The sequence below is a fragment of the Schistocerca piceifrons genome, chromosome 11, assembly GCF_021461385.2.
Source record: "Schistocerca piceifrons isolate TAMUIC-IGC-003096 chromosome 11, iqSchPice1.1, whole genome shotgun sequence".
Lineage (NCBI taxonomy): Eukaryota > Metazoa > Arthropoda > Insecta > Orthoptera > Acrididae > Schistocerca > Schistocerca piceifrons.
In genome coordinates this window covers 8,585,396-8,599,878 of record NC_060148.1, presented here as the reverse complement: position 1 = coordinate 8,599,878, position 14,483 = coordinate 8,585,396, and the positions used below count along the sequence as shown (strand labels likewise).

The 14,483-nt window shown below is 41.7% G+C and overlaps 1 protein-coding gene across 1 annotated transcript in view; it reads left to right on the top strand.

Annotated features, from left to right (window-relative positions):
* LOC124720201 overlaps positions 1-14,483 on the top strand; it is a 228,547-nt gene that overhangs the window by 140,232 nt on the left and 73,832 nt on the right. Inside the window, exons 18-20 of the mRNA XM_047245524.1 lie at positions 6,888-7,065; positions 11,450-11,515; positions 12,226-12,318. Of these exons, the coding sequence (XP_047101480.1) occupies positions 6,888-7,065; positions 11,450-11,515; positions 12,226-12,318 (337 nt within the window). The remainder of the gene's footprint in view (positions 1-6,887; positions 7,066-11,449; positions 11,516-12,225; positions 12,319-14,483) is intronic.

The following is a 14,483-nucleotide window of genomic DNA, read 5'->3' as shown; positions in this document are numbered from 1 at the left end:
CCCATGGGTTGTAATTGCAATTTCCTACTGTGATGTGGAACAAGATTATTTTGTGATTATAGTTCTCTTTCTCAGTGAAGAATATGGAAACACACTCTAAATTAGCGTGATTGTTTTAAGCTAGGATTTATTTATTTATTTTTCTCAGATTAAACAAGAGTAGTGTTCAAATTCCCCTGCAGCTACACACATTTGCGTTTCTGGAGCTTGGTTAAGATTAATCTAAGTATGGTCTTTTTGCAAAAGGTTATTGCCAGAGTCTTACTCTAGCCCATCGAAATCCACGTGCGGCCTCCATCTTTTATAGTCACTTTGTTAATGGGAAGTTTAACTGTACTTTTTCTTCCTTCAAAACATTTTGTACTTGTAAGTATTCCTCATTACGTTCACTTGATAAAAAATCACAGCCTCTTTTAGCATTTGTGATTGTCTCCTGGTGCAATGCAGTTAAGTAAGACAAAATAGTTATTCAGCAAAATGTGCTAACAAGAAATCAGGCAGAATTGATAACTGCTTATTCTGTACCAAACTCATCGAAGAGCTTGGAATCTGAACCTCTGTTCCCTGTATATTACTTCCTTCCTGTCATTTGCAGCTAACAGTAAGAATTAATGAAGACATACTGTGATTTATATAACCACAAGAAAAGACACAAATTAATATCCGTATGGACATACTTCCTTGTTCTGGAGAATGGAGTAGTGTTCTGCATTCCGAGGGAAGTATATTTGACAAGATTATAAGAAAATGGAAATTCCTGTGATTTGGAAGGAAAATCTTAAAGAAGCATGCTATTGCTTATATTCTGTTCAAAGTTTTAAAATTATTTTTATCATTGTCACAAGTGACAGTGTTGGATATAGAGACCTGTGCCTTCTGGCTTGCAGATAGCTGTTGTTATATGATAAATATCAGTGAAGTATTGAAGTATTGTGTTCATTAAATTAAGTAAAGGAAATTCTTAGCAAATGTAACAGTATAAATTGTATAAACTTATAAAAAATAGATTGCAGACGTGTGTGCAAGTTGAGTTTGTGTGTGTGTGTGTGTGTGTGTGTGTGTGTGTGTGTGTGTGTGTATATATATATATATATATATATATATATATATATATATATAAAAAAACAAAGATGAGGTGACTCACCGAACGAAAGCGCTGGCAGGTCGATAGACACACAAACATACACACAAAATTCAAGCTTTCGCAACAAACTGTTGCCTCATCAGGAAAGAGGGAAGGAGAGGGAAAGACGAAAGGATGTGGGTTTTAAGGGAGAGGGTAAGGAGTCATTCCAATCCCGGGAGCGGAAAGACTTACCTTAGGGGGAAAAAAGGACGGGTATACACTCGCGCACACACACACATATCCATCCACACATATACAGACACAAGCAGACATATTTAAAGACAAAGGGTTTGGGCAGAGATGTCGAGGCAGAAGTGCAGAGGCAAAGATGTTGTTGAATGACAGGTGAGGTATGAGTGGCGGCAACTTGAAATTAGCGGAGATTGAGGCCTGGTGGATAACGGGAAGAGAGGATATATTGAAGAGCAAGTTCCCATCTCCGGAGTTCGGATAGGTTGGTGTTAGTGGGAAGTATCCAGATAACCCGGACGGTGTAACACTGTGCCAAGATGTGCTGGCTGTGCACCAAGGCATGTTTAGCCACAGGGTGATCCTCATTACCAACAAAAACTGTCTGCCTGTGTCCATTCATGCGAATGGATAGTTTGTTGCTGGTCATTCCCTCATAGAATGCGTCACAGTGTAGGCAGGTCAGTTGGTAGATCACGTGGGTGCTTTCACACGTGGCTCTGCCTTTGATCGTGTACACCTTCTGGGTTACAGGACTGGAGTAGGTGGTGGTGGGAGGGTGCATGGGACAGGTTTTACACCGGGGGCGGTTACAAGGGTAGGAGGCAGAGGGTAGGGAAGGTGGTTTGGGGATTTCATAGGGATGAACTAACAGGTTACGAAGGTTAGGTGGACGCGGAAAGACTCTCTTGGTGGAGTGGGGAGGATTTCATGAAGGATGGATCTCATTTCAGGGCAGGATTTGAGGAAGTCGTATCCCTGCTGGAGAGCCACATTCAGAATCTGATCCAGTCCCGGAAATTATCCTGTCACAAGTGGGGCACTTTTGTGGTTCTTCTGTGGGACGTTCTGGGTTTGAGAGGATGAGGAAGTGGCTCTGGTTATTTGCTTCTGTACCAGGTCGGGAGGGTAGTTGCGGGATGTTAAAGCTGTTGTCAGGTTGTTGGTGTAATGCTTCAGGGATTCCGGACTGGAGCAGATTCGTTTGCCACGAAGACCTTCCTTTAACCATTGATGCCACTTCCTTATACACAAATATCCCATATGTCCAGGGCCTCGCTGCGATGAAGCACTTCCTTTTACGCCGATCACCTGCCACCCTACCTAAAACCTCTTTCCTCATTACCTTCGCCAGCTTCATCCTGACCCACAACTTCTTCACTTTTGAAGGCCAGACATACCAACAATTAAAGGGAACAGCCATGGGTACCAGGATGGCCCCCTCATACGCCAACCTATTTATGGGTTGCTTAGAGGAAGCCTTCTTGGTTACCCAGGCCTGCCAACCCGAAGTTTGGTACAGATTTATAGATGACATCTTCATGATCTGGACTCATAGTGAAGAACAACTCCAGAATTTTCTCTCCAACCTCAACTCCTTTGGTTCCATCAGATTCACCTGGTCGTACTCCAAATCCCATGCCACTTTCCTTGTTGTTGACCTCCACCTGTCCAATGGCCAGCTTCACATGTCCGTCCACATCAAACCCACCAATAAGCAACAGTACCTCCATTACGACAGCTGCCACCCATTCCACATCAAACAGTCCCTTCCCTACAGCCTAGGTCTTCGTGGCAAACGAATCTGCTCCAGTCCGGAATCCCTGAAGCATTACACCAACAACCTGACAAAAGCTTTCGCATCCCGCAACTACCCTCCCGACCTGGTACAGAAGCAAATAACCAGAGCCACTTCCTCATCCTCTCAAACCCAGGACCTCCCACAGAAGAACCACAAAAGTGCCCCACTTGTGACAGGATACTTTCCGGGACTGGATCAGATTCTGAATGTGGCTCTCCAGCAGGGATACGACTTCCTCAAATCCTGCCCTGAAATGAGATCCATCCTTCATGAAATCCTCCCCACTCCACGAAGAGTGTCTTTCCGCCGTCCACCTAACCTTCGTAACCTCTTAGTTCATCCCTATGAAATCCCCAAACCACCTTCCCTACCCTCTCGCTCCTACCCTCGTAACCGCCCCCGGTGCAAAATCTGTCCCGTGCACCCTCCCACAACCACCTACTCCAGTCCTGTAACCCGGAAGGTGTACACGATCAAAGGCAGAGCCACGTGTGAAAGCACCCACGTGATCTACCAACTGACCTGCCTACACTGTGACGCATTCTATGTGGGAATGACCAGCAACAAACTGTCCATTCGCATGAATGGGCACAGGCAGACAGTGTTTGTTGGTAATGAGGATTACCCTGTGGCTAAACATGCCTTGGTGCACGGCCAGCACATCTTGGCACAGTGTTACACCGTCCGGATTATCTGGATACTTCCCACTAACACCAACCTATCCGAACTCCGGAGATGGGAACTTGCCCTTCAATATATCCTCTCTTCCCGTTATCCACCAGGCCTCAATCTCTGCTAATTTCAAGTTGCCGCCACTCATACCTCACCTGTCATTCAACAACATCTTTGCCTCTGCACTTCTGCCTAGACTGACATCTCTGCCCAAACTCTTTGTCTTTAAATATGTCTGCTTGTGTCTGTATATGTGTGGATGGATATGTGTGTGTGTGTGTGTGTGTGTGTGTGTGTGTGTGTGTGTGTGTGTGTGTGTGTGTGTGTGTATGTGTGCGCGCGCGAGTTTATACCCGTCCTTTTTTCCCCCTAAGGTAAGTCTTTCCGCTCCCGGGATTGGAATGACTCCTTACCCTCTCCCTTAAAACCCACATCCTTTCGTCTTTCCCTCTCCCTCTCCTTTCCTCTTTCCTGATGCGGCAACAGTTTGTTGCGAAAGCTTGAATTTTGTGTGTATGTTTGTGTTTGTTTGTGTGTCTGTCGACCTGCCAGCACTTTCATTTGGTAAGTCACATCATCTTTGTTTTCAGATATATTTTTCCTACGTGGAAAATATATATATATCTAAAAACAAAGATGATGTGACTTACCAAATGAAAGTGCTGGCAGGTCGACAGACACACAAACAAACACAAACATACACACAAAATTCAAGCTTTCGCAACAAATTGTTGCCTCATCAGGAAAGAGGGAAGGAGAGGGGAAGACGAAAGGAAGTGGGTTTTAAAGGAGAGGGTAAGGAGTCATTCCAATCCCGGGAGCGGAAAGACTTACCTTAGGGGGAAAAAAGGACAGGTATACACTCGCACACACGCACATATCCATCCACACATACAGACACAAGCAGACATATTTAAAGACCTTGTTTGCGGAGGGAATGTAAATAAAACTTAATGGGGTCATTGTGGGGGTGTTGTGAGGGTGACATGGTATTAGAAGGTGGAAAGTGTTAACATGAGGTGAAATGAAAATGAAAATAAAAATATATGGGGAGAGATAAAGGTGAACCGGAAAGAAACAGGAGATCTGGAATGAAAAAAGGCGAAAAGGTGTTGGTTACAGCTGGGCTATGTTGGACTTGGGTTGGTGGATAACGATGTGCAAAAAGGTTAGGTGGTTGTTGCCGCCAAAACACGTTAAAGGACGCAGAAATTCGGGAAAATTTCGAAAAAACTGCGTGTAGTATATTAAAAGGAGTGGTATTGTGGTGGCAGATTATGAAAATGAGACTAACAATTGTCTGACGAAGAAATAATCGCGTTAAAACCTGTGGGAAGCGGCTAAAAATGATCAGTGGTGTGGGAAAAACGGAGATGGAAATAAAGCGAAAGTTATTAGAACTGGCCGAAATGGTTGTTTAAAAGGTGAAAGGAGCTGTTTGTGAACTAGAAAACGGTGGATATTATAGCGGCGGTAGTGCTGAAAGCGGCAAAAAATTTTTTTGGTTATGGTTTGGAAGTGGGTTACGTATTATTGAGTATATATATAGGCGGGATAAAATAGTATAGCAGATTACGGTAAAAAGGAGAAGGTGAATTCAAAGTGAAACCAAAGTGAAACTACTGGCAAAAACAGAAAGAGGAAAATAAGACGACAGAAAAGATTTCGAAATGCAACAGTGACAATAACAAACGTAATTGTTGGATTCAAATTAATGATATCAATATAATGGAAGGAAACATTCCACGTGGGAAAAATTATATATAAATACAAAGATGAGGTGACTTACCGAACAAAAACGCTGGCAGGTCGATAGACACACAAACAAACACAAACATACACACAAAATTCAAGCTTTCGCAACAAACTGTTGCCTCATCAGGAAAGAGGGAAGGAGAGGGGAAGACGAAAGGAAGTGGGTTTTAAGGGAGAGGGTAAGGAGTCATTCCAATCCCGGGAGCGGAAAGACTTACCTTAGGGGGAAAAAAGGACAGGTATACACTCGCGCGCACACACACACATATCCATCCACACATACAGACACAAGCAGACATATTTAAAGACCATATGTCTGCTTGTGTCTGTATGTGTGGATGGATATGTGTGTGTGTGCGCGCGAGTGTATACCTGTCCTTTTTTCCCCCTAAGGTAAGTCTTTCCGCTCCCGGGATTGGAATGACTCCTTACCCTCTCCCTTAAAACCCACTTCCTTTCGTCTTCCCCTCTCCTTCCCTCTTTCCTGATGAGGCAACAGTTTGTTGCGAAAGCTTGAATTTTGTGTGTATGTTTGTGTTTGTTTGTGTGTCTATCGACCTGCCAGCGTTTTTGTTCGGTAAGTCACCTCATCTTTGTATTTTTATATATAAATATATATATATATATGTATATACACATACACTGCTGGCAAAGGCCTTAATGGCCAAAAGCTTTGATTGTGTGACTTTTCATTGTGCGACTTTTCATTGTGCCTATCATGACTCAGCATCTCCATTATATGGTGAGTAGCAGCTTTCCTTCTCTGGTATTGTTACATTCCATCCTGGATTTTCCATTGTATTAATTAATTATGTTTGATAATATGTAGTATAAGTGGGGCTTTCCTTTGAAATAGCAGTGATTTAAAATATTGTTGCTTTAATATTAGCCTGTGTAAGGCAGAAATAACAGTGATGCCCTATTGCCCACTGCACATACATAGAAGTAACAGTAATTTAGTTATAGACAGTTTGTTAATATGGTACACCACAGCATTAGTTGTAAATTTTTTCATCCCTTTGCTAATGAAAAGCTGTACTTGTTAAGAATCCCCAAATAGGTTATTTCATATTGAATTGTAAGGCAACTAATGAATGAATAATATAATTAATTCTTGAACATTCAGTGCTGCCCACAAATATGTATGCAGTACAGGAAACTGTACAATCATTCATTGTTCGATGCAGCTTAATTCTGCTTTGTTTAATAAACAAGAACTTTTGGCTATGAATTTACACATACATTTTTGACTGTTAATGACATTTGAGTACAAGTAGTCTACACAAAAAATTCAGATTTACATTTTAGTGCAACAAATGTCTCCGGTATTGCTGAAAGCTGTTTATAGAAAGAGTGAAATCTTAATTTCCTGTTATCTTATGAAGCTGAAATCAGATCTGGATCAAATTGCTTCAAGTTTATTTTCTTCCCAATGCCTCTTTGCAATAATAGTTATTTTCTGCGTGTAGATACATTTTTGCAGTAAATCAAGAAGTCATTGTCAGTATACCTTTGACTTAATTGTTTTGTTCATTTTTTTATTTAACTACACTGATGTTTCAGGTCTACACAAATTTCTGATGGGAATGACAGTACTTCACTCAAAGAAAGTAATCTTCAAAATGGTACCCGTGATGAGATTGTGATGGAGCAAGAGACATCAACACACTTCATCAGTTGTAGTGTTCTAACACAAGACGTTATATCTCAAGAGGATAATTCCTTCTGCAGTTCAGAAAATGTAAGTAACTTTCCTGTCTTCACCTGCAGTTCATGCCGACAGAGCATTTCGTGAAATCACAGCCTTATACCACATATGTTAATTCACATTGATTGTGTGGAGACACCATTACTAGTCAGTAGATACTGTGGCGTAGTTTTCTCACTGATTTTGTGCTGAATAAGCATTTGAGTACGAAAGACGACGACAGGATTCTGACTGCACACTCATTTGCTGACAGTAGGAAGGTATGTAGCTCTGGTGACTTGTGCAAAGATGTATTCAGTTCAAAAGACCATTGCCTGCTTCTTTCAATGCAGTCATTGGTAACAATTCATGTGAACATGTCGCTAACATTGAACATACCATATTTACTCGAATCCAAGCCGCACTCGAATCTAAGCTGCACCTGAAAAATGAGACTCAAAATCAAGGAACAAAAAAAAATTCCCTGAATCTAAGCCACACCTGAAATTTGAGACTGAAAATTCAAGGGGAGACAAGTTTTAGGCCGCACCTCCAAATCGAAACAAAGTTGGTCCATTATAATATGAGACACAATTGAGGTCGAATGAATAACGATACAGCTGTAGTAGTTTGGTTCGTGTCGTAAGCTTAGCAGTTAAGCTTTACCAGGTAACCATTGCTATGCGTCAGGTGCTCCGTCCGTATTTATATGGATACTTCTTCCTTTTCACGTGCTTTGTCTGGTTTGAATCGATTGCTTATTTTTCTTTTATCTGATAAGTGCCATTCTCTTTGTTATTGGTGTTTACATCACTCTAAGCTGAAAATGCATTACTGTACTGTGTCATGCATTGTTTGTCACATTCTGATAATGAGTGTTAACGACATATCGCCGCTCACGGCATGGCTTGCTTTTGTGCAAGCTACCGCCGCTTACAATAAAAATAAAAAAGAGAGAGAGGAATTGTCTCGTAAGTGAAACAATGGCAAGAAACTGCTATTTGTTGTTACTTACACTGCTGCTTTCTTTGATAATGATCAACGAGAACCAAATAATAGACTGCGTATGATAGAAGATGTTCTGAACTAGAGGGTATCGAAAAATTTTCGCTATTTGAAAATCTTTGCAGACGCCTCTTTAGTACATTGCATTCTGCACAGAAATTAGAGTCATCTTAGATTTAAAAAATCTAGTCAACTGCCGTGCTTCATTTCTGACTGTATCACTATTAGGCATAAGAATAATACCAATACAAACATGACACGATATGTATATTCTTCCGCGTTTGCTGTTGTCTCAATCTAGTTTTGTAGTTTATTATACAGACAGGATTTAAATGAGATAGCAGCAAACACGAAAGAATACATGGCAGAATGTTTATATTCGTATTATTCTTATGGTGAAGAGAATACTGTATGTGATTCTCAATTCATAAAAGTTCCTATTAGCAACCATCTCTTCTCACAGGTAGGAAAAAATTCAGAACGTAGTGTTTCCCATATTGACAAACATCCCAAACAGTCTTGCCAGTCGGATTTTCATAGTACATTGAAATGCTGCTACATTCGAAGATAAACAATACAATTTGTATTTACTTCGTTGGATAATGTATGAAAATGCAGTGGTCGAAACTCGAGGTGCAGAAAAAACCTCGTCTTCCACCTTTTTTTAAATTTATTTACTGACTCAGAGGTTTTGGCACCAGTATTTATCTTTGTGCCGGTGTAACGCTACATATATTGGACGGCAGAAGTTGGTTGTGGCGGCACCTACCAACATTTTTCAGAACTTCCGCTTACTTTGCACTCGATTCTAAGCCGCAGGCGGTTTTTTGGATTACAAAAACCGGAAAGAAAAGTGCGGCTTAGATTTGAGTAAATACGGCCGTAGCAGTAGTACATTGTGGCACAAAATCCCACAGATATTAAATTGGTGGCAAATTATTTGCCAACCCAGTTTCTTTCAAACCCCATAGTGCATTCTGTAATGTAATGGCACAAATGTGACGGTTGTGGCAAATTGTTTTCTTGAGTGGGTAAGTTTGAATTCCAATTGTCAATACATTCTGAAGTGAAGTCTCTCGCATGCATTGTTAGTAGTAAGTTATTTTAAAAGCCCTCTTAATTTTGAGATACACGCACTGGTGCAATCTTAAATGGACCTGTAGCTTTACACAGTGAAATGTATCCATAATAGCTTGGTGTACAATAATTTAATTCCTGTTGTTCATTGTTGTAACATCATAGCAATGTTTCTGATAGTGTGGTTTATTGTGTGTGGTTAATCTACCCTTCAGTGCAACAGAAAATGTATGTATTTTCACTGTGGAACTTTGGTTTTGTAACAAGGCTTTGATTTTGTCAGCTTTGGTTTGCGTGCAGGAATAAGAAAATATTAGAATAATGCTTACCACGAAGCTTGTGTCCACAAATCGGCACGTATTTAGAAAGCACCACTTGAGTGAATTTGAGCTTGCCCTTTTCTCACGTGCTATCCTGTGACCCGTCGATGAAGGGTAACAGACAGATACTGTATTCTTAGATTTCAAGAAAGCAGTTGATAGGTGTCCCATTTCTTCTTCTTCTTCTTCTTCTTCTTCTCCTCATGGCACTACAACTCTTGCCAGTTCTTGCTGTCTTCAACAAGTTACCTCCATTCTGCACCCCCCCCCCCCCATCCCCTATCCTCTGCCTCCTTTGTATTGGTTATACTAGGTTGACTCATGGTTTTTTACAGTGGAATTTGTCATTGTTATCTTCAGTCGGAAGATAGGTTTGACGCAGCCCTCTGTGCTGATTTATTTTGCTTAAGGCTTTTCATGTCTGCATAACTTCTGCAACCTACATCCACTTAAACCTACATACTGTAGTGAAGCAGTGGTCTCCCACTACAATTTTTATCCTAAACACACACACACACACACACACACACACACACACACACACACTCAGTCACCAAATTGGTGATTCCTTAATAACTCAGGATGTTTCCTACTAACTTATCCCTCAGTTTTGACAAGTGGCATCTTAATTTTTTTTCCTCCCCTATTTCATTCTTCATCAGTTTTCCAGTCTACCCATCTGATCTTTACCATTCTTCTGCAGCACACACTTCAAAAGTTTCTATTCTCTCTTTGTCCATACTATTTGATATCCTTATTTCATGTCCATGGTAGAATATGCTCCAGACAAATACTTCCAGAAAGGACTGCCTAACATGTAAAAATTTCTCAAGAGCAGGTCTCTAGGATGAATGATGTAGGAAGTTAGGGTGAATTTTAACTTACACATTGAAACTAAAAGTTTAGCTTCACGCCAAGTGCGAACAGCTGGTTCACGTGGTTGTCATCTGGGGTCCGCCTTGTGCTGCTCACTCTTTCAACACACCGTATGTGTCGAGATGGTGATAACATGACAAAAATAAAACTTTTCACGTTCTCTTTATATTCGAGGTTGACAAATTTCTCACTATTAGGAATGCTCTCTCGCTATTGCAAGTCTTCCTTTTATTTCCTCTTTATTTTTGACGTTGTAAAGAACTTAAATAACAAAACTTGTCTGCTATTTTCATAACCTAATTTCATAATCAGATTCCCTCAGCATCACTTGACTCAATTCAGCTATCCTCATTACTTGCCCCCTCGTTCCATCCAAATTTAAATTCCACTTGCGTTTCCTTCACTACTTGCTCGATGTACAAATAACTAAGGTCAGAGAATACATTCCCATCTCACTCCTTTCTCGACTGCTGCCTTATTTGTGTCTCCTAGTCTTGGAATTACAATCTGTTTTCTGTACATGTTATGGAAACTATTTCATTTCCTGCAATTTATTCTTTGGTAACTTCAGAGTTGAAAAGAATGTATCACATTAAACATTGTCAAAAGCTTTTTTTGAAACTGCACGTGTTTTGCTTGTGGGCTTACGTATTTTAATTTAGCTTCTAGTATATATCACAGGTCCGCCCTCGTGGTCTCGCGGTAGCGTTCTCGCTTCCCGAGCGCGGGGTCCCGGGTTCGATTCCCGGCGGGGTCAGGGATTTTTCCTGCCTCGAGATGACTGGGTGTTGTTGTGTCGTCTTCATCATCATCATTCATCCCCATTACGGTCGGAGGAAGGCAACGGCAAACCACCTCCATTAGGACCTTGCCTTGTAAGGCGGTGCGGGTCTCCCGCATCGTTCCCCTACGCTCTGTAAAGATGCATGGGACTTCATTTCCATTTTCCATATATCACAGTCAACATTTCCTCTCAATAGTCTCAATTTCTCCAGAACCGTTGGTGCATTCGTCAAAGCTCAGTCGCAGGAACCGAATTGTTTACTGTTTATTTTTTGTTATGTAGCAGTCTCCATGTAATGAATGTAGTTTCTGCATATATATTACCTACAGAAGCACAGTGATGAAAATTAGTTTTGTTTTATTCTTTTGTTGGCTAGGTACAGACCGATGCATTTGCTGATGATCCACTTACCATTTGTGACACACGGAGCATTAAGAGAGAGGTATGTAGCTACTACATGTCAAGTTCTGTCAGACCTTTGCTTGTCTCATTAATATTGCTGTATGTATGTAGTTGCAAGCTACCTACATGGATGACAGTGAATGGATACACGTGCAGTACTCTCTGCATACAGGTTTTATTTCCTCTTGTGTAATAAATAGACAGTGAAGTTGTGGAAATTACCTGATCATTGATGCGGCAGTAATGAATATTATGGGATGCCAGTACGTAACAGAAATGCTGAAAGACAGTGCCTCACGTTGATGGGTGTGTGGCACTTAAAAACGGGTAACATCGACACAGCCATTTTCAGCTTTCACGCTGTGTGGTTACACAACTCGGGCGCACGACACTTAAATACGGCAATCTGTGGCCACAGTGACAGTCACCGCTTACTACACAGTAATGGTGCCAGTTCTACGACTCGAGTCTCGTGTTCTGCGTGAATTTAAACATCAGTCTAATTGTAGACATTGTACAGAAAAGAATATTTACAGGTAAGTTAAGGTGTTGTAAACTGTGTATTTATGATGATTCCCCTTCCAGCTGCTGTGAAATGAAAATGCAGAATTTTCCCATTTAAAGAAGTTTTAATAATGCAGGGATCAGGCTTTGCATTTTTCTCACCTTTTCTTTAAAATGAAAGCCCATTAATATATGGGAACACTTGCTGATAGCTTTGGTTAACACTAATTATTGTCCTGCTTCCAGGTTTTCGAGGATCCATTAGAAGTTATAGGATTTGGTGGCTGTATCAAAGAGGATCCAGACTTACGTTTCGGAGAGGATGCAACTGACAATCGAGTAAGTTTCCACATATATGTATCAGAATTCCAGTATAATCGTAGTTGCGAGATGTTAACTGTTCGCACAGTATTTGACGAGGTACACGTGCCTCCTGGGTAGTTTACGTGGCTAGCACGCCAGGTAATCCAGACGGTCTCAGCTCGATACAGGTGTGGCAAACTCCACGTACCGAAGCTGTCGACTGACGAGTGTTACTAGTCCTTCAGAACTGTAAGCTTAGAGTGTGCTTTAGTAACAAATATACAGAGCTGTGGAATGTTGTGTTTCCCAGGACTAGGGATATTTTTCCTGAATTTTTTAAATTGTTCAGATTTGTACATGCAACCTTTACATTGTGGTGGGCTGGATGGCTATTGAGACAAAGCAACCCCTGTGGCACCTGTCACACCCCAACCATATGAGACTTGCTCAGTTAAGCAGGCCAGAGCATGAGTTGATTTGCATTTTCTTACAAGGGAACCTCCCCATCGCACCTCCCTCAGATTTAGTTATAAGTTGGCACAGTGGATAGGCCTTGAAAAACTGAACACAGATCAATCGAGGAAACAGGAAGAAGTTGTGTGGAACTATGAAAAAATAAGCAAAATATACAAACTGAGTAGTCCATGTGCAAGATAGGCAACATCAAGGGCACAATGAGTTCAGGAGCGCCGTGGTCCCGTGGTTAGCTTGAGCAGATGCGGAACAAGAGGTCCTTGGTTCAAGTCTTCCCTCGAGTGAAAAGTTTAATTTTTTATTTTCAGACAATTATCAAAGTTCAGAACTCACACATAATTTCGCTCTCCAAAATTCCAGGACATGTTCAGATTTCCTTGGACATATGCAGGATTTGACGGTCTACACATGGAAAAATTTGAAAACATTAAAAACCTATGTTTTGACAGAGCACAGGGAAAACGGTACGACTGTGAAACTGTTGCATTCATTTGTTGCAGTTTATGTGACAAACTCATGTTTTCATCACTTTTTTGGGAGTGATTATCACATCCACAAGAAAACCTAAATGGGGCAAGGTAGAAGAATCTTTTTACCCGTTCGCCAAGTGCACAAGATAGGTGGGTCGACATCATATTCCTGTCATGTGCCGCACATGCCGTCACCAGTGTCGTATAGAATATATCAGACGTGTTTTCCTGTGGAGGAATTGGTTCACCTATGACCTTGCGATCAAATGTTTTCGGTTCCCATTGGAGAGACACATCCTTTCGTCTACTAATCGAACGGGTTTCCGGTGCGTTCGCAAAACACAGACTCTAAACTTATTACAGTGAACAGAGACGTCAATGAACGAACGGACAGATCATAACTTTGCGAAAATAAAGAAAGTAAACTTCTCACTTGAAGGAAGACTTGAACCAAGGACCTCTCGTTCCGCAGCTGCTCACGCTAACCACGGTGCTCCTGAACTCATTGTGCCCTTGATGTTGCCTATCTTGCACATGGACTACTCGGTTTGTATATTTTGCTTATTTTTCATAGTTCCACACAACTTCTTCCTGTTTTCTTGATTGATCTGTGTTCAGTTTTTCTAGGCCTATCCACTGTGCCAACTTATAACTAAATCTGAGGGGGGTGCGATGGGGAGGTTCCCTTGTTAGTAGGTCATTAGTACAAGATGATTTTCTCAGTCAATAAATCCTTAAGATTCCTGATCGGGTTGGTCTGTTGTTTGAGAGCATCCAGTCTGACTGACCTATAACATTCTTCTCCAGTTCTGTCACGGGCTTACCCTATCCCATCAGAGGCAGGGTCACCACGTCATATACCAGCTGTGCTACCATTTGCGCCGTCTACTCGAACAAGTGGCCACTGCCAGGCTGTGTCCGAGAGCAGAGCTGACCACCCGGTGGCAGAGCACGGTGCCGATCAGAATGTGCTCGCGATCCGTGCCGCGGTGTCCTTCGCCCGAGCACAGGCTTTTCTGAACCGTGTAGGTGGGAGTTAACATTGCGACCCGTCTTCCGGTCCCGTGATTCTCTCGGCAACGACTCTACTGACCACCTGCATCCACATTCTCTTTTCAACAGTTCCCCCACCTCTGTTCTGTGGCTCTCTCAATCCATTCCCCAATGTCATCTCATCGTGCACTGCACGAACCCTCGGACTCCGGTACACGTGTGTCGCATTCCTATCCCGTGCACCGGACTCACATTGGGGAGGAC